The following is a 14,394-nucleotide window of genomic DNA, read 5'->3' as shown; positions in this document are numbered from 1 at the left end:
TAAGAAAGAACAAAGCCAAGTGCAAGAGGAGACCGCTTCCCCTCTCCTCAAAGCTGGGACGCCCTCACTGAGAGGGTAAATGAGAAATAAAGCCACCATGCAAAAAGGGAAGGCAAGGAAACCTGAGTCTTTCACCCTTCATGCTAGATGGAGGGATGGAAAATCCCCCCCGACAAGAGGGGCCCCACGCGTGTGGAATTCACACAGGTTTGCTTTCTGAATTTGCACAATCAGTGTGATCCAAAGGAACTTCAATTAGAGAATCTAATGTCATACAGTCTGAGGCTGAATGGCCCCCAATGTCTGGCAGAAGCGGTGTGGTCATCTTCTGAAACACCTGCCTTTGTTTCAGACTGACAGTAATGGCAAAATGCCATTGATGGGAAAGAAGTCCTGATTTCAGAGATCCAAAACTGTGTATCTTGGGATCAATGGAAGATAGCAAAGCCCTTTTTCCTGTGCCTTGCCTGGGAGACTGGGTATAAGTGGCCTGTCTACAGTCTCTCCAAGAACTTACTTGCCCTGTCATGAGTTGTGATGTACTTGTTTGACATGAAGACACTGCAGATATTAAAGGTCCCTTTGGCTATGTCAGTAGACCTTGACCTCATATAGCCAGATTTCCTCAGGAAAGGAAGCCCCCAATTGAATAACTCAGGTTAAACTTTATTGTGAAAGTCCAAATAAAATGCACTTAAAGGAGTAAGATGTTGAGGATGATTTGATTTGGAGAGACCGGAAACAGAGAGGGGAAGGTAGTTAGTTGAGAATCGTGGCATGAGTCACTCACTGTTTGTACTGAGAAGTGGACCATCAGACACCTTCACTTTACAGCATTTGACAGGACAGGGCCTGCCTGAAGTCACCCAGCTGGTCATCCCCAAAGCTGGAGTCAGAACCATAAGTGATTCTCCTCACAGTAGTGGACTCATCTTCTCTGTGATCATATCTAGTCATTACTAACTATTTATTATTTAGGTGTTTTATAAGCAGACCCTTTTCTGTACTAAGAGTTTCCAAAGACAAATCGAAATAAACTAAGAAGCGCTCCCAAGTCTTTCAGGGAAGGTGGAGGAGGAGACCATGACCTTCCTCTGTCCCCTGGCCAGTCCAACTCTCCCTACCCTTTGGCATCAGAACCTGATACTGAGGGGGAGCCCAAGGAGGCCTGTGGAATGTCAGAGAATCCACCTGACTCCCCACCACATGTTCACAGCTGGCATTTTAACAGTGGAGTCAAGGGTAGGGTGGGGCTGACAGTGGCCTGAGGGGGTGTCAAGAGGGGAATGTTTCACTGGGACCTAGAGGGAGGAAGGACTGGGGTGGGGTGGGGGTGGGGGGGCTGCTGCTAGGCCCATCTGCCATAAAGGAGGAGTTTTCATTTACCAGGCAGTGAGAGGTTGGCCTCTGTGCTCTGTGCAAATGCCACCCTGGGCTGTTGGGGAGGGCAGGCTGAGTGTGTGACATCTTCCTGATCATGGGTTCCCAAGGAAGCTGGAGAGTCGGCACCTTGGGAAGGCAGCAGCCTGTCCATGCTCTGAGCCGAATGGCACATGGTAACTCAGCTTTGTGTTAGGAAAAGGTGTGGTAACAGGTGATTCTGCAGCTGTAGGAGGCTGGCAGAGAAGGGATGGGGCGGAGTAATAATGACAACAGAAGCCAGTCTCCCCCATGAGTCCTCTCCTCACATCACCCACCCTTCCCTAGAGGTGATTATGAAGACGGTGGCTTCCCACCTCATTCCGTCATGCAGCAGTCGGCCTATGTGGGAGGTAGCTGTGTGCTCTGCACCCACCCCCACTGCCAGCCTCTGTAAATGTCTGTGGGACTGAATGGCCTTTTCTCCTTTGTCTGTGAAACTCTTGGGTTGTGGAGAAGATTCTTTGCTCTGTAGAGGAAGACCCAGCAGTGGGTACATTTGAGGAGCAGAAGGGGCCAGTTCATTTGAACAGTCACTGATTGTGCTCTGGCTCTGAAGGGAGGTGACAGATAAGGACAAGACAGCCCCTGAATAAAAGACTCAGTGTCTGGAACAGTTGGGGACCCCAATTGGGAGATGGGAAAGGCCATGAGAAGTGGTAAAATAGAGGTACCTAGTATTCCAGAAGACGGGAGAGAGATGAATTCTGACTGAGAAAGAGTAAGAGGGGCATCAGGGGGCAGAAACGTTCTCAGGGAAGGTCCCCCCTCCAACATCTCCTTCCCAAGCCATAGCCTGTGGAGAAGGTGCCACGTAGAATTTGGGGGGGGGGGTGGGGATGAGCATGAGCATGAGCACAGATTGGGATCAGGAGCCAGGAACTATTAAGTGGAGGTAAAGAGGAGATTTATAGAGACTTAACAGAGGGCAAGTTTTTGTTTCAAATTTTTTGTTATGGGAGATTCTCATCAGTATCCAGAATGTTACAGTGAGTTCCCTGTGCCTGTTACACAGCTTTGACAGTGAGCGAGTCATGGCCAGTCCTCTCCCATTCATCTGCACCACGGCTTTTTCCGGAGTATTTTAAAGCAAACTTTGGACTTACTTAACTTAAATTCCTCAGTATGAATTTCTAAGCACTTTCTTTTTAATATTACTTCTGTGCCATTATCAAGCCTGACAGAAACCAAGAATAATTCCTTAATATCATGTGGATACACATTCCATACTCCCATGTCCCCACTTTTCGCAAGGATGTCCTGTTGTAGTTTGTTCAAATCACGATCTAAACATAGTCCACACTTGGCATTTATTTGGTGGTTACATCTCTCAGGTCTCCTGTCTCCTGTAACCGTCCAGGAGGGAGAGCTTTTGAAGCTTTTCCTGGGGACAAAAAATTTCTCAGAAAACTGAAGGTCCTGGGGCACCTGGGTGGCTCAGTTGGTTAAGCAGTCGGCTCAGATTATGATTTCATAGTTTGTGGTTTCGAGCCCTATACTGGGCTCTGTGCTGACAGCTTTGGATCCTGGAGCCTGCTTTGGATTCTGTCTCCCTCTCTCTCTGCCCCTTCCCTGCTTATGCTCTGTCTCTCTGTCTCTCAAAAGTAAATAAACGTTAAAAAAAAAAGAAAGAAAGAAAGAAAGAAAAGAAAAAAAACTGAAGGTCCTGGAAAGAGGATTAAAAGGGCTGAGACCTAACTAAGAAAAGTGAGACCAGGCCGGGCAAGGAAAGGGGCATTTCCACGTGTTTCCATTGGCTTCTTCTAGGCATGAAACAACTGGCAGGGACACAGCCTTTCTATAGCTCTCCCCACCCATATATAAGGAACTTGACACTCAGGCCCCCTTCAGCCTCACATGTTCCTTTCCTGGGAAAACTGGGAAGTGAGGCCAGCAGGGCCCAGGCTCTAGCCAGCAAAAGGGGAAGTTGGAGATGCAAACTATGGAAAGACTCCATTAAGGGAGATTGGTGGGGGAGGCAGAGTGGCAGACTGAGGCAGCAGAGGGGTGTGGGTACTCAGGTGTCCCTGGCTTCCAGTGGAGGACGGGGCTGGAGAAATGGCACAGTTGGAGGTTTGAGAAGTGGCGATCTGTTTGCAGTTTTCTAGAGGAGGCCTGGTATTGAGAGAAAAGCTGGAGTGCCTCTTCTGTAAAGCCAGGCTTCCTTTTTTATGCCCAGGGGAATGGCTGTTGTTCCATCTCCCTGCTCTGTGGACGTGGGTGTTGACCTGGCACACCCCTCGTACTGTTTCAAAGCCGTTTGCATCTCCGTAAACAAAACCTGCCTCAGTCGGTGTTCTGTCTTCTTGACTCGCTTCCCAACATTTTTCTGAGAGACTAAACATGCTCCTAGGAGCCTGGTCAGAATCGCCCATACTCTCTGCCCAAAGGACAACAGGCTTAGAAGGTGGGCACTGTCTGTTTGCAGAGAGGGCCGGGCCAGGAGGAGGCAGAACCCAGTCCCACCCTACTGACACCCCTAATTTAATCAATGGTGTTGCTGCCACTTTCCTTCTGGGAACAGATTTCACTGCAGAATTTATGTCTCTGACTTTCAAGGATTAGATGGTATCAGCATTTGCTTGAGCCTCTTAGCAACCAAAGAGGCCCATTGATTAGGAAAGGCCAGCCTGATGGATTTATAGCCTGGGTGGCCTCCTTCTCAGAGTTCATGCTGCTTTGTGTAGCACATAGAGCCCTAGAGGTAATTGCATCACTTCCCCTTAATGGCCTCTGGGAATGATCCCCCCTCATATTTTAGTTGGGCCTCGTTGCTCCACTGCTGGACTAGTTAGAAGGTAGGATTCTTATTAATGGGATTCCTCTAACTGCATGTTGACTTTCCGCCCATGGGGTTCAGGCATCTCTCTTCTGCAAGAGTGTTAATCAGTAAGTGGATAAAAAGAGGTCCGTACTCTTCTAGAGTCTACCGATCCCACCTCATCAAACTCCAAGCAAAGTGCAAGTGTCCCCTGCAAGGGTTAGGCTCAAAAGTGAATCACAGACAATGGTGAATTTAGAGGTAGAAATGTTCTGTGAGTTGGGAAGGCAGGAAATCACCCTGGAAAGGAGATACTAGTTGCTGGGAGGTGCAGGAGAGGGAGATTAACACAGAACAGGGGCACCTGGGTGGCTCAGTCAGTTAAGCGTCTGACTTCGGCTCAGGTGCTGATCTCATGGTTCGTGAGTTCGAGCCCTGCATCGGACTCTGTGCTGACAGCTCAGAGCCTGGAACTTGCTTCAGATTCTGTGTCTCCCTCTCTCTCTGTCCCTCCCCCGCTCATTTTCTCTGTCTCCCTTGAAAATAAATGAGCAGTAAAAAGTTTAAAAAAAAAACAACAGAACAAACAAATACAGAATCAAATATCAGGTAGTGACAAGTGCTATGAAGAAATAGGGCGCAGGCACAGTGAGTTGTGTGGGGGCAGTTGGGATGCTATTTTATATAGGATGGTCAAGGGAGGCCTCCCTGTGGAGGTGACATTTGAGCAAAGACCTGAACAAAGCGACCAAGTGAATATATGAAGGAGCAAGGGCAAAGACCGTGAGATTTGGGGCTCCTGGGCCAGCAAGCAGACTGTGCGATGGGAGACACAGCAACAGAAAGGAGACAGGGAGGAAGTCGGTTGGAGAAAAACCCAGATGGTACAGTCCTCGGGGGTCTGGATGAGCTTGTTGGGTTCCATCAAGAGTGCCAGGAAGCTGCTGGAAGGCTTTGATACCAGAAAAGTCAGGCTCTGCCCTCTTTTGCATCTCCCCTCAGGTGAGACCTAGACCCAGGGCTAGGCTTGCAGGTGCGGCACAGGAAGTGAGAGGCAGTTAAGGAAAGAGCTGGGAGACCTTGGCCTGGTGGTCCCCTCAGCACCCTCGTCTTTTTCTCTGTCTTCCTTGTCCCCTCCTCCCATTCTCTGTCACTCTTTGGCACAGAGTGTTTTAGTTTGGGAGGGTGAACAGCCCCTGGCTTTCTCGTCCCCCGCTCCATGTCAAGGTTGTATGCATTTTCCTCCCTGTTCCCTGACCCCAACGGAAGTCTGCTGGCTCCCAGGCGGAGTTGTGGGGAGTCGTGGTGTCATGGCTGCCGATCCAGGTGCCCGGGGCCTCTCACTGGCAGGAGCAAGCAGGTCCCAGGTCCTAGGATCTCATTCCAGTGTCTCTTCAGCAACTCGGGGAAACAATTGAGCTATACAACTATTAAGCACCCACTGGTGTATGCTCTGGGTGGGGAGGAGATGGCCCAGAGGACATGGACAAAACCATGAAGAAAATTCTTTCTGTGCCTTCAAGTTGTTTCTCATTAGTGAGACAACCCCACCGCAGAGCTGGCTGAAGTCAGTGAGAAATATTGAGGGAGCCCACATGTGTTTCTGTCATGGCAGGGAGAGAGACATTGCTTTTTGGAAGTTGTCTTGGAGGAGGTCACGTTTGGACTGGGCTTTGGAACACACGGAGGACTTGCAGGAGCACGGGGGTTGGGTGAACATGGAAAATGGCTTCTGCCAGAAGATTTTAAGTCCCGAGCGGTGTGGGCCAGCTGTATGCACTGGCTTTCCGGGTGCCGAGCGCCATGATGGAAAATAAACAAAAATGGAGGAGAGCTCCCAGTGTGGATGGGAGACAAGACCAGCACTCAGGAGTCCGTGAGCTATGTCACTCAGCATTCAATGGGGGGGAGGGGGGCGTGGCAAATGAGGCATTGCTGTGAGGAGGCTGTCGGAGCAGAGAGAAAAATTGAGCTGGATGGGACCACACGTATCATCCTGGGCAGTTCATTTGTTGAGACCACAGAATTCTTTGAGAATGGATGAAATCTGTCAGCTCTCCTCAGAAGAGATGTATATCTGTACACATGCATTCAAGTGAAATATTTATTAAGATATAATTCACATACCATAAAATTCATCATTTAAAAGTATGCAAGTCAAGCAGCCGTGTCAAATTCAGGGCCCGCCCGTCCGTGGCAGGTGCCGGCCCGAAAGGCTGCCACAGAAACACCGCGGCTCATGGACCCTGATCCTCTGTGCTGGGCCTCAGGGATAAATTCAGTCACAGACACCAAGAAAAAAATAAATAAATAAAATAAAAGTATGCAAGTCAGTAGTCTTTAGTATCTTCACAAGGTTATGCAATAATCATCACCCTCTAACCCCAGGACAATTTGTCACTCCAAAAAGAAACCTCATACCCTCTCAGAGGCCTCTCCCACCCTCCCCTCTCCCCAGCCCCAGCAACTACTAATCTAATTTCTGTCTCTATCGATTTGCCTATTCTGGGCATTTTATGTAAATAGAATCCTACAGTGTGTGGCCTCTTGTGCCTGGCCCCTTTCACTCAACATAATGTCTTCAAGGTTCATCCACGTTGTAGCATGTGTCAGGACAGTGGACGCTCGAACAACCCAGGTTTGAACTATGAGGGTCCACGTTCATGTGGATATTTTTTATGAATACAGTATAGCACTGTAAATGTATTTTCTCATCTTTACAATTTTCTTAATAATACTTTCTTTTCTCTAGCTTACTTTTTTTGTGAGAATACAGCATGTGAAATATAGAACATACAAAATATTTGTCAGTCTGCTGTTTATGTTATCGGTGAGGTTTCCAGCCAACAGGAGGCTATTAGTAATTAAGTTGTGGAGGAGTTAAAAGTTATATTGTGGATTTTTGACTGCATGGGAATTCAGTGTCCTGACCCTGCATTGTTCAAGGTCAACTGTACTTCATTCTTTTTTATGAACAATATTTCTGAATTATATTCCATTGTATGGATATATTCCATTTTGTCTATCCACTTCTCAGGTGATGCACATTTCAGCTGTTTCCATTTTTTGGCTTTTATGAATAATGCTGCTCTGAACATTCATGTATAAGTTTACCTGCTAAAATTTGCAGAGCATTTCAGGAGGTTCATAGGACCTCTGAAACCCATCTCTGGATCTAGGAAAGCCTGTTTTACAGAAAGAGAGGAATTCAAGAGGGAATGGAGTCATCGAATTGTTTGCTTAAATATGTCCAGTTTTTTATGTCAATTATGTTATCCCCATAAAACAGATGAGAAAACCGAGGCTCAGAGAAGCCATGTCAGGCTTGTTGGAGAAGCCAGGATTTAAGCTGAGCTTTGACTGCCAAGCTGTGAAAGGCAATGATATATCCCATCTCCTCTCAACCTCCACCGAAGCCCCTATTTCCTTCAATTTACTTTTTTTGTTGTTGTTTGTTTTAAAATGTTTATTTATTTTTGAGAGAGAGAGAGCACAAACAGGGGAGGGGTAAAGAAGAGAAGTGGGGACAGAGGGTCTGAAGCGGGCTCTGTGCTGACAGCAGCGAGCCCAATGTGGGGCTCAAACTCATGAACTGTGCGATCATGACCTGAGCCGAAGTCGGACACTCAACTGACGGGGCAACCCAGGCGACCCCTTTCAATGTACTTTTGAATGGGGTATTAAGCTTCTGTTTGCCAACAAAGCATCTGTTTTGCTAAGCCCAGAACCAGCCCAGTGCACAGTGGGCATCCTAGACTGCTGCCCAATGACCCTTCCCTAAAGTGAGCTGTGACTGAAGGCCCTGCCTCTCATTCTTCCCCTCTGGGGGGCCGATTCTCCAGCCCAGCCAGAGTGTGTATCCGGCTGCGATAATAATAGCTCAGGGGCACCAGGGCCGTCTCCTGAACAGCTGAGACATCTGTAACCCTTGCCCTGAGTGTGTTGTCCCTGTGCATGCCCTGCCCAATGAGGAGGTGCCAAAGTCAGGCTAACGATGGCATGTGGTCGTTGGTGTGGAGAAGGGGGTGGCTGCCGACCCAAGCCCTGTGTCAGCCACCATGCTCTGCTTTGTCTCCCAGCCGGTGGACAACCAGCAAGCCCTGGTCCGCAGGGAGTCTGTGGTCAACCTGGAGAATTTCAAGAAGCAGTATGTCCGCAGGCGATGGAAGGTGTGTCAGGGTTCAGGGGTGGGGGGGCAGGGGGCACCGGTGGGTTCCTGGTTCCCTCCAGGGTCCCTGTGCACATTCTCACCAGGCAGTTCCTTTTCTGTCTCCCTCAGCTCTCCTTCAGCATCGTCTCCTTGTGTAACCACCTCACCCGCTCCCTGATGAAGAAGGTGCACCTGAGGCCAGATGAGGACCTGGTAGGTAAATGCAGTGTTGTCTTGTTGGGTGGAATTCTGGGGTGACCTGCAGCTTGGGGATGGGAGGGAGCAGGTGGGCCCTAACTGTTTCCCACCAGTTCTGCTCATCCTGTCCTCTGCGTGTGTGATGGGCAGAGGCTGCATATTCCGGGACACCGCTGGGGTGGTGCTGGGTGGGGGGCCTCCGATGGGCAGCATGAGCTCCTGGAGGATCTTGCATCCTTTCCTGGTTCACCTTCAAAGGTACTGCTGCTGCCATTTCACTGCCCTAGTCTCCCCCTGAGAACTTGTAGCCTGTTGGAGCCTTGAGGACTCTGAATAATAAAATCACCACAGTCAATCCACAATTTATACCTGGCAATCCAAAGATCTGCTGTAGAATGGGAGCTTAATATTCATTTTTCAATTTTTCCATTTCTGTTTTGCTTTAGATTGCCAATAATAATAATAATAATAATAATTAGATGATATTTGACTAGCTTGCTACTGTTTTGTGTACATTTAAAATGAGGAACTTATATTGGTCAAGAGCGTGGCTTCTGGAACCAGACTTTCAGGATTCACATTTGCCACTTACTAGCTGTGTGACCTTGAGGAAAATACTTAACCTCTCTGTGCTGAAATGCTGTCACTTGTAAAATGGGGTTAACAACAGTTCCTACCTCATAGAGAAGTCACAAGGATTGAATGATGACATATTCTTAGAGCCTGGCATTATATGTGCTTAATATGGATTAGCAGTGATTCTTGTGTAAAATCTCCCTGTAGACTTTAAAGTGCAGTGCCAGTGCCTCAGAAGGCAGTGTTAGTATTTAGACAATAGAGGTGCTCTGGACAGATGTTCCCCAGTACTCGTCAAATGTGGTGAGGCCCCAGAGATGTCTGGGATGGCACAGGTCAGGACAGAAGCGACTCCTGTTCAGGAAGAGCGGCTGCCTGAGATGGGTGGGCAGCCAACGCTGAGCAGCCTCAGGACATACCACGCTCGCACTCGGGCTGCATCCCAGGACCTGGCACGGTGACTCTCTCCCCCCACCCCCAGGAGGGGATCCTCTTTCTTCAGGCTAAGCTCTTGTTGATTCTTGCTCTTGCTTTAAGGATTTATGGCTCCAGAGGCCCAAAACAACTGTATGGCTTTGGCCAAGACATGTCCCTTCTCTAACTGCTTTCCTCATCTGCCATTCAAAGGGACTGGACTGTCCCTCTGAAAATCCCTGCGAATGACAGGCAGACTTTCCCCCAGTTTACTTTTTCATTGTTTGGCTCTGACTCATGCTACAAAGTTGCTGTTCAGCAGAGCTTGAGTTATTATTATTGTTCTAGCCAGGCTTGGTCCAGGATGGATTTGGCTTAAGTTGATCTTGACCTTGGATTTCCAACTGGCTTATGCCAGGGGAAGGAGAGAAGGCTCTGGGAAGGAACATGGCACATGAGTTGCTCTGAAAATTCAGGCCATGGAGAGAGAGGACTAGAGGATAATTAGAAAGAATTTGTATTTCTTTCTTAATTTTTGTCCTTGTGCAAATACTTAAGAACAGTCCTCTTTTTATTCAAACACTCAGCATCATCAGTTCAATAGCTCGTTCTACAGGTGGAGAAGGAAGGCTTGGGTCCCAGACATCTATTCTACAGTTTTCCAAAAGGGAATTTCCTTTAAATAATAATAATAACAACAACAACAACAATAATTAGTAGGTCCTTTTTTTCAGGGAGCCTTAAATTTGAACATCTGACAGCAGATGTTTTATGACACACTTAAGTCTTTCTGATTGGTGCCCCTTTTAATAAATGTTAATAATTTGATTAGACTGATGTGACTGAATGAAAAAGTAATGACCTCCAGGATGGCTGCCTTGACTCTGGTTTAGCCATGGAATGCACTTTACTCTTTTCCTCTTTCATAAAGATGGAGCACAGAGGCCCTGTCCCTGGCAAGGCTTGCCAAAGGTGCGGCCCAAGCCAGTCAGAGCAGAGGGGGTGTGGAACAGTGGCCATCAGAGCTCGGGGAGGTCCCTGTGGCTCATCCCTGCTTCCCGTTCTCTCCAGGCTGAGTTCAGGAGGCCACTCAACCCACAGAGCATGTATCCAAGTGGGCTTGATTATGTGGCAGCTACAGAGAACACCAGATACTATTTTCATTATTATGATGATGATTTGGCTTCTCTTGGTGCCTGGTTTCCCCTAGAAGCACTACCTGCTTTCCTTCCTCCTGGGATGGAGGCCTCAAGGCAGTGGTCTGGCCCCGTTTCCAGGTCCCTCCCCACCCCCACACAATCCACCCCCCAGACTCTGGACAGAGTAACAGCCTTCGCCTCAACATCCACTTCCCTGGCTTGCAGGCCCCTGGCCCAGGTGCATAGGCCCAGGCTGCCCAGCACAACTCCATCCCTGGCCTCTCGTGACGCTCTTGCCCTGGGCTTCTCTTTTTCCCAGAGGAATTGTGAAAGTGACACAGAGGAGGACATTGCCAAGAGGAAAGCTCTCCACCCTCGGAGAAGAAGCAGTACCTCCTAGCTGGCCCGGCTCTCTCCTTGCAGACTCCGGGTCTCCGCTTGTCACCAGCACCTAGGCATTCTGCGTCCCTGAAGACTTTGCAAGACAGATGGGCCTGCAGGGCTCAGAAGAATTTCCAGGGGAGCTGGGAGCCCCTGGGAGCGGTGGCTGTCTCCTATGAAGGAGGCTCCGGCATTCCCAAAGCTCTTATTCTCCAGAAAATGGCTTTCGCCTGTCTGCCGACCTCAGAACCTGGGCTGAGGTGTGGACTTGAGAAAATGACGCAAATGAACATCATCATCACGGGGGAAGGTCAGACTCAGGCAGGTTGTTCTCACAGGATGAGGGAGTTCAGAGCTAGCCTGGTCAAAAATTACACCAGAAAGACAGAGACCTCCCCCATGGGAGCAAGACAAGTGAGTGAAGTGAATCTTAGGGTGTGAGGGACCAATCTTGTGACCTCCCAGAACCCACATGGAATCAGCCTGTTGGGCAGACCAACATATTTGACCTTCTAAAGCAGCCCACTGTACTGTAATTTTTTTTTTAATTTTTATTAAACTTCTGGTTTTACCTGGTGCTTGGCTTCTTTTAGGGCTATCCCCATCCGGTTTTCTTTTTTTTTTTTTTTTTTTAATTTTTTTTTTTCAACGTTTATTTATTTTTGGGACAGAGAGAGACAGAGCATGAAGGGGGGAGGGGCGGAGAGAGAGGGAGTCACAGAATCGGAAGCAGGCTCCAGGCTCTGAGCCATCAGCCCAGAGCCTGACGCGGGGCTCGAACTCACGGACCGCGAGATCGTGACCTGGCTGAAGTTGGACGCTTAACCGACTGCGCCACCCAGGCGCCCCCCCATCTGGTTTTCTTTAGCTCAGGTGCCTATGAGTCCGGGGGAGCCCCCAAGGTTGGGGTGCTGAGTGGACAGTACCTCAGAAGGTCACACTGAACCATGCCCTCTGGACTGTAGGGCACCTGCCTTCTATATCCTTCCTTAAGGGTTTCCATCCCCCCAGATCAGTGCAGATACAGCATATAATGCCTGCACCACCTCTGCCACTACTCCTATCACTACTGCTGATACGGGCTTGATTGTGTCTCCCAACCTCTAGTACCACAGAATATGACTGTATTTGGGAAGAGGATCTTAAAGAGGTAATCCAGTTAAAATGAGGTCATTGGGATGGGGCCTGGTCCAATGTGCTGGTGTCCTTACAAGAGGAAGAGACTAGGACATCAGAGAAAGACCATGTAACAACACAGGGAGAAGACAGCCAGCTACAAGGTAAGGAGAGGGGCCTCAGAAGAAAATAACCCTGCCAATACCTTGATCTCAGACTAAGGGCCTCAAAAGCTATGACAAAATAAATTCCTGTTGTTTAAGCCACCAGTCTGTGCCACTTTGTTAGGGCAGTCCCCAGAAATAAATACACCTGCCAACTGTGGCCAAGATAGGGGCAGGGGACTTTTGAAAGATGTAGAGGAAGAAGGGCAGAGAAACCCACAGGGAGAAAGGAGAGGAAAAGAGGTGGGTTACGTGGACCCTGGGGTGAGCATAGTAAGGGAACCTTAATGAAATGGAAATCTGGGCCCTGCTTTCCAGGTCGAATGAATGGTGATGCTGATCAGAAACCCAAGAGAAGGTCCTTAGAAGCCAGAGATCAGGGTTGAGGCACTGAGGCTGAGAAAGTATGTGAGAAGAGATGGGAAGAAAGGGTAAGTTTTGGAAGGTGAATGGGGCAAAGGAAAAAAAAAAAGAAAAGGCCCAGGGAACAGGGAGTCATCCTTTCCCTTTGTCAGCAGCAGGTTGGAAGCCAGGGGGTCAAACTGCCTTCAGCTAGTGCATGGATCCAGAGCAAAATGGCCCCACAGGCACAGAAAGGCAGTCCAGTTTCAGAAAAGCTTCCAGGGAGAAAGGGAGCGGACCTGCCGGCGTGTTGAGGAAGTCCTGCAGCTGACCTGTAGTTCCTGCGTGTCCCCAGTCCTCCGGCAGGACCAGCTCTGTGCCTCGCAACAGCCTCTGGAGGATGGCTGATGCTGGGAGCCACGTTCAAGGCCCCTGGGCCTGTGAGGGGCTCTTGGCTGTGGCTGGGGGGAACAGGGGCTCAGTGGGAGCTCCTGGGAAGTAAAGTGTGGTAGTGGGGGGACGTTGAGGATGCCTCCAGGGGCCAGCAGCCAGAAAAAGCCAGGCGCCCATGCCACTCCCATAGAGAGTCTCAGTCCCTGTGACCTCTCTGCTGGCAGGTGGCGGGTACCCTCCAGGCGTGAAGATGAGGGGAGCAGCTGGCCCATGGGAACCAGGTATGTTGGGTTAGCTCTGAAGAAGGATGTGTTGGCCAGCTGACACTTCAAGGCCGAAAGAGACCACAGTGTGCTCTGAGGCGCATGGAATTTTCCAGTGACGAAAGCTGTGCTCGGTTAAAAGGCAAGTCTTCAAAGAGATCTGAGGGAGCCCTGCCCCAGAGTGTTTGCCTGTGTGTTTGCAGGATGCCACATTAATATTTCACAAATGCACACATAAATATTTTAGCGTACTGTGTTTTAATGTCAATCTCACCAGCTTTCCTGACTCCAGATCTTAGAGTGCACTTGCCTTTTCCAGTCACATACTTATTTGCTGAAAACCTTACTTTGGAAGCAAATAAAGGCCCTATCATAAGAGGTGAACCACAAAATTTCTATGAGAGAAAAGTCAAGCCCTATGATGTATGGACATGTAGGTACATGTGAAAAGAGCTGAATTGAGGAATCACAAGGAATTTTATCGGGCAGAGGCTTGTACAACTTTCTTTCCATCTGGTTCCCAGCTTGTTGTCATCCCGACATTGTTCTGTTCACTGTAGCTGGACCCCAAAGAATAATGTCTTCTTTGGTGGTCTGTTGAGAGGATCCCATTCTAAGCAAACCTTAATGGGCTGAGGGATGGAAGCAGTTGAAGAGTCGTGAACAATGGGTAATTGACATTTCAAAAAGCAGAAACACAGTTGGTGACCTTCCACTAATAGTTTCTTCCTGTTTTTCCCTTTCCCCCACCAGTTCTGTCTCCCCCTCCTTCCATTAGCAAGTCATAATATATAGCTGAAGTACATACTTTAGTAATGTCTTCACTTACTGAATAAAATTCATGTTCCCAGTTCTTAATCTAAAAAACAGTTGATTATATTATCTAGGGAGAAGTAATTTTGTAAGGATTCCCCACCCCCACCCTCCCACCCCCGGACCAGTGATCTCCACCCCTGAGCTAGAAGAAAAATAAGAGGAAAAAAAAAAAAAAAAAAAACCAAAACCAGAGCTCACAGTAATTTTTAAAAACCTGTTCTGCAGGAGGAACACTTGACATACAGGCTTTCACTAAACCCTC

General features: G+C 48.6%; 1 protein-coding gene and 1 non-coding gene across 3 annotated transcripts in view; both read left to right on the top strand.

Annotated features, from left to right (window-relative positions):
• Positions 1–11,614, top strand: part of DAPK2 (death associated protein kinase 2) — a 119,922-nt gene extending 108,308 nt beyond the window's left edge. Inside the window, exons 10-12 of one of the 2 annotated variants that reach the window (XM_040492933.1) lie at positions 8,260–8,349; positions 8,460–8,543; positions 10,977–11,614. In XM_040492933.1, coding sequence (XP_040348867.1) covers positions 8,260–8,349; positions 8,460–8,543; positions 10,977–11,057 — 255 coding nt within the window. In that variant the 3' untranslated portion in view covers positions 11,058–11,614. Of the gene's footprint in view, positions 1–8,259; positions 8,350–8,459; positions 8,544–10,976 lie in introns of those variants that run through there. The other variant, XM_040492929.1, reaches the window with a different exon arrangement.
• Positions 6,341–6,474, top strand: LOC121042142 (small nucleolar RNA SNORA5). The gene has a single exon (XR_005796001.1). It is a non-coding gene; the product is annotated as a small nucleolar RNA SNORA5 (small nucleolar RNA).
• Positions 11,615–14,394: the final 2,780 nt, after the last annotated feature.

Source organism: Herpailurus yagouaroundi, unplaced genomic scaffold (assembly GCF_014898765.1).
Source record: "Herpailurus yagouaroundi ecotype Mexico unplaced genomic scaffold, PumYag 184, whole genome shotgun sequence".
Taxonomy (NCBI): Eukaryota; Metazoa; Chordata; class Mammalia; order Carnivora; family Felidae; genus Herpailurus; species Herpailurus yagouaroundi.
This window is presented reverse-complemented; position numbering and strand designations above follow the sequence as displayed.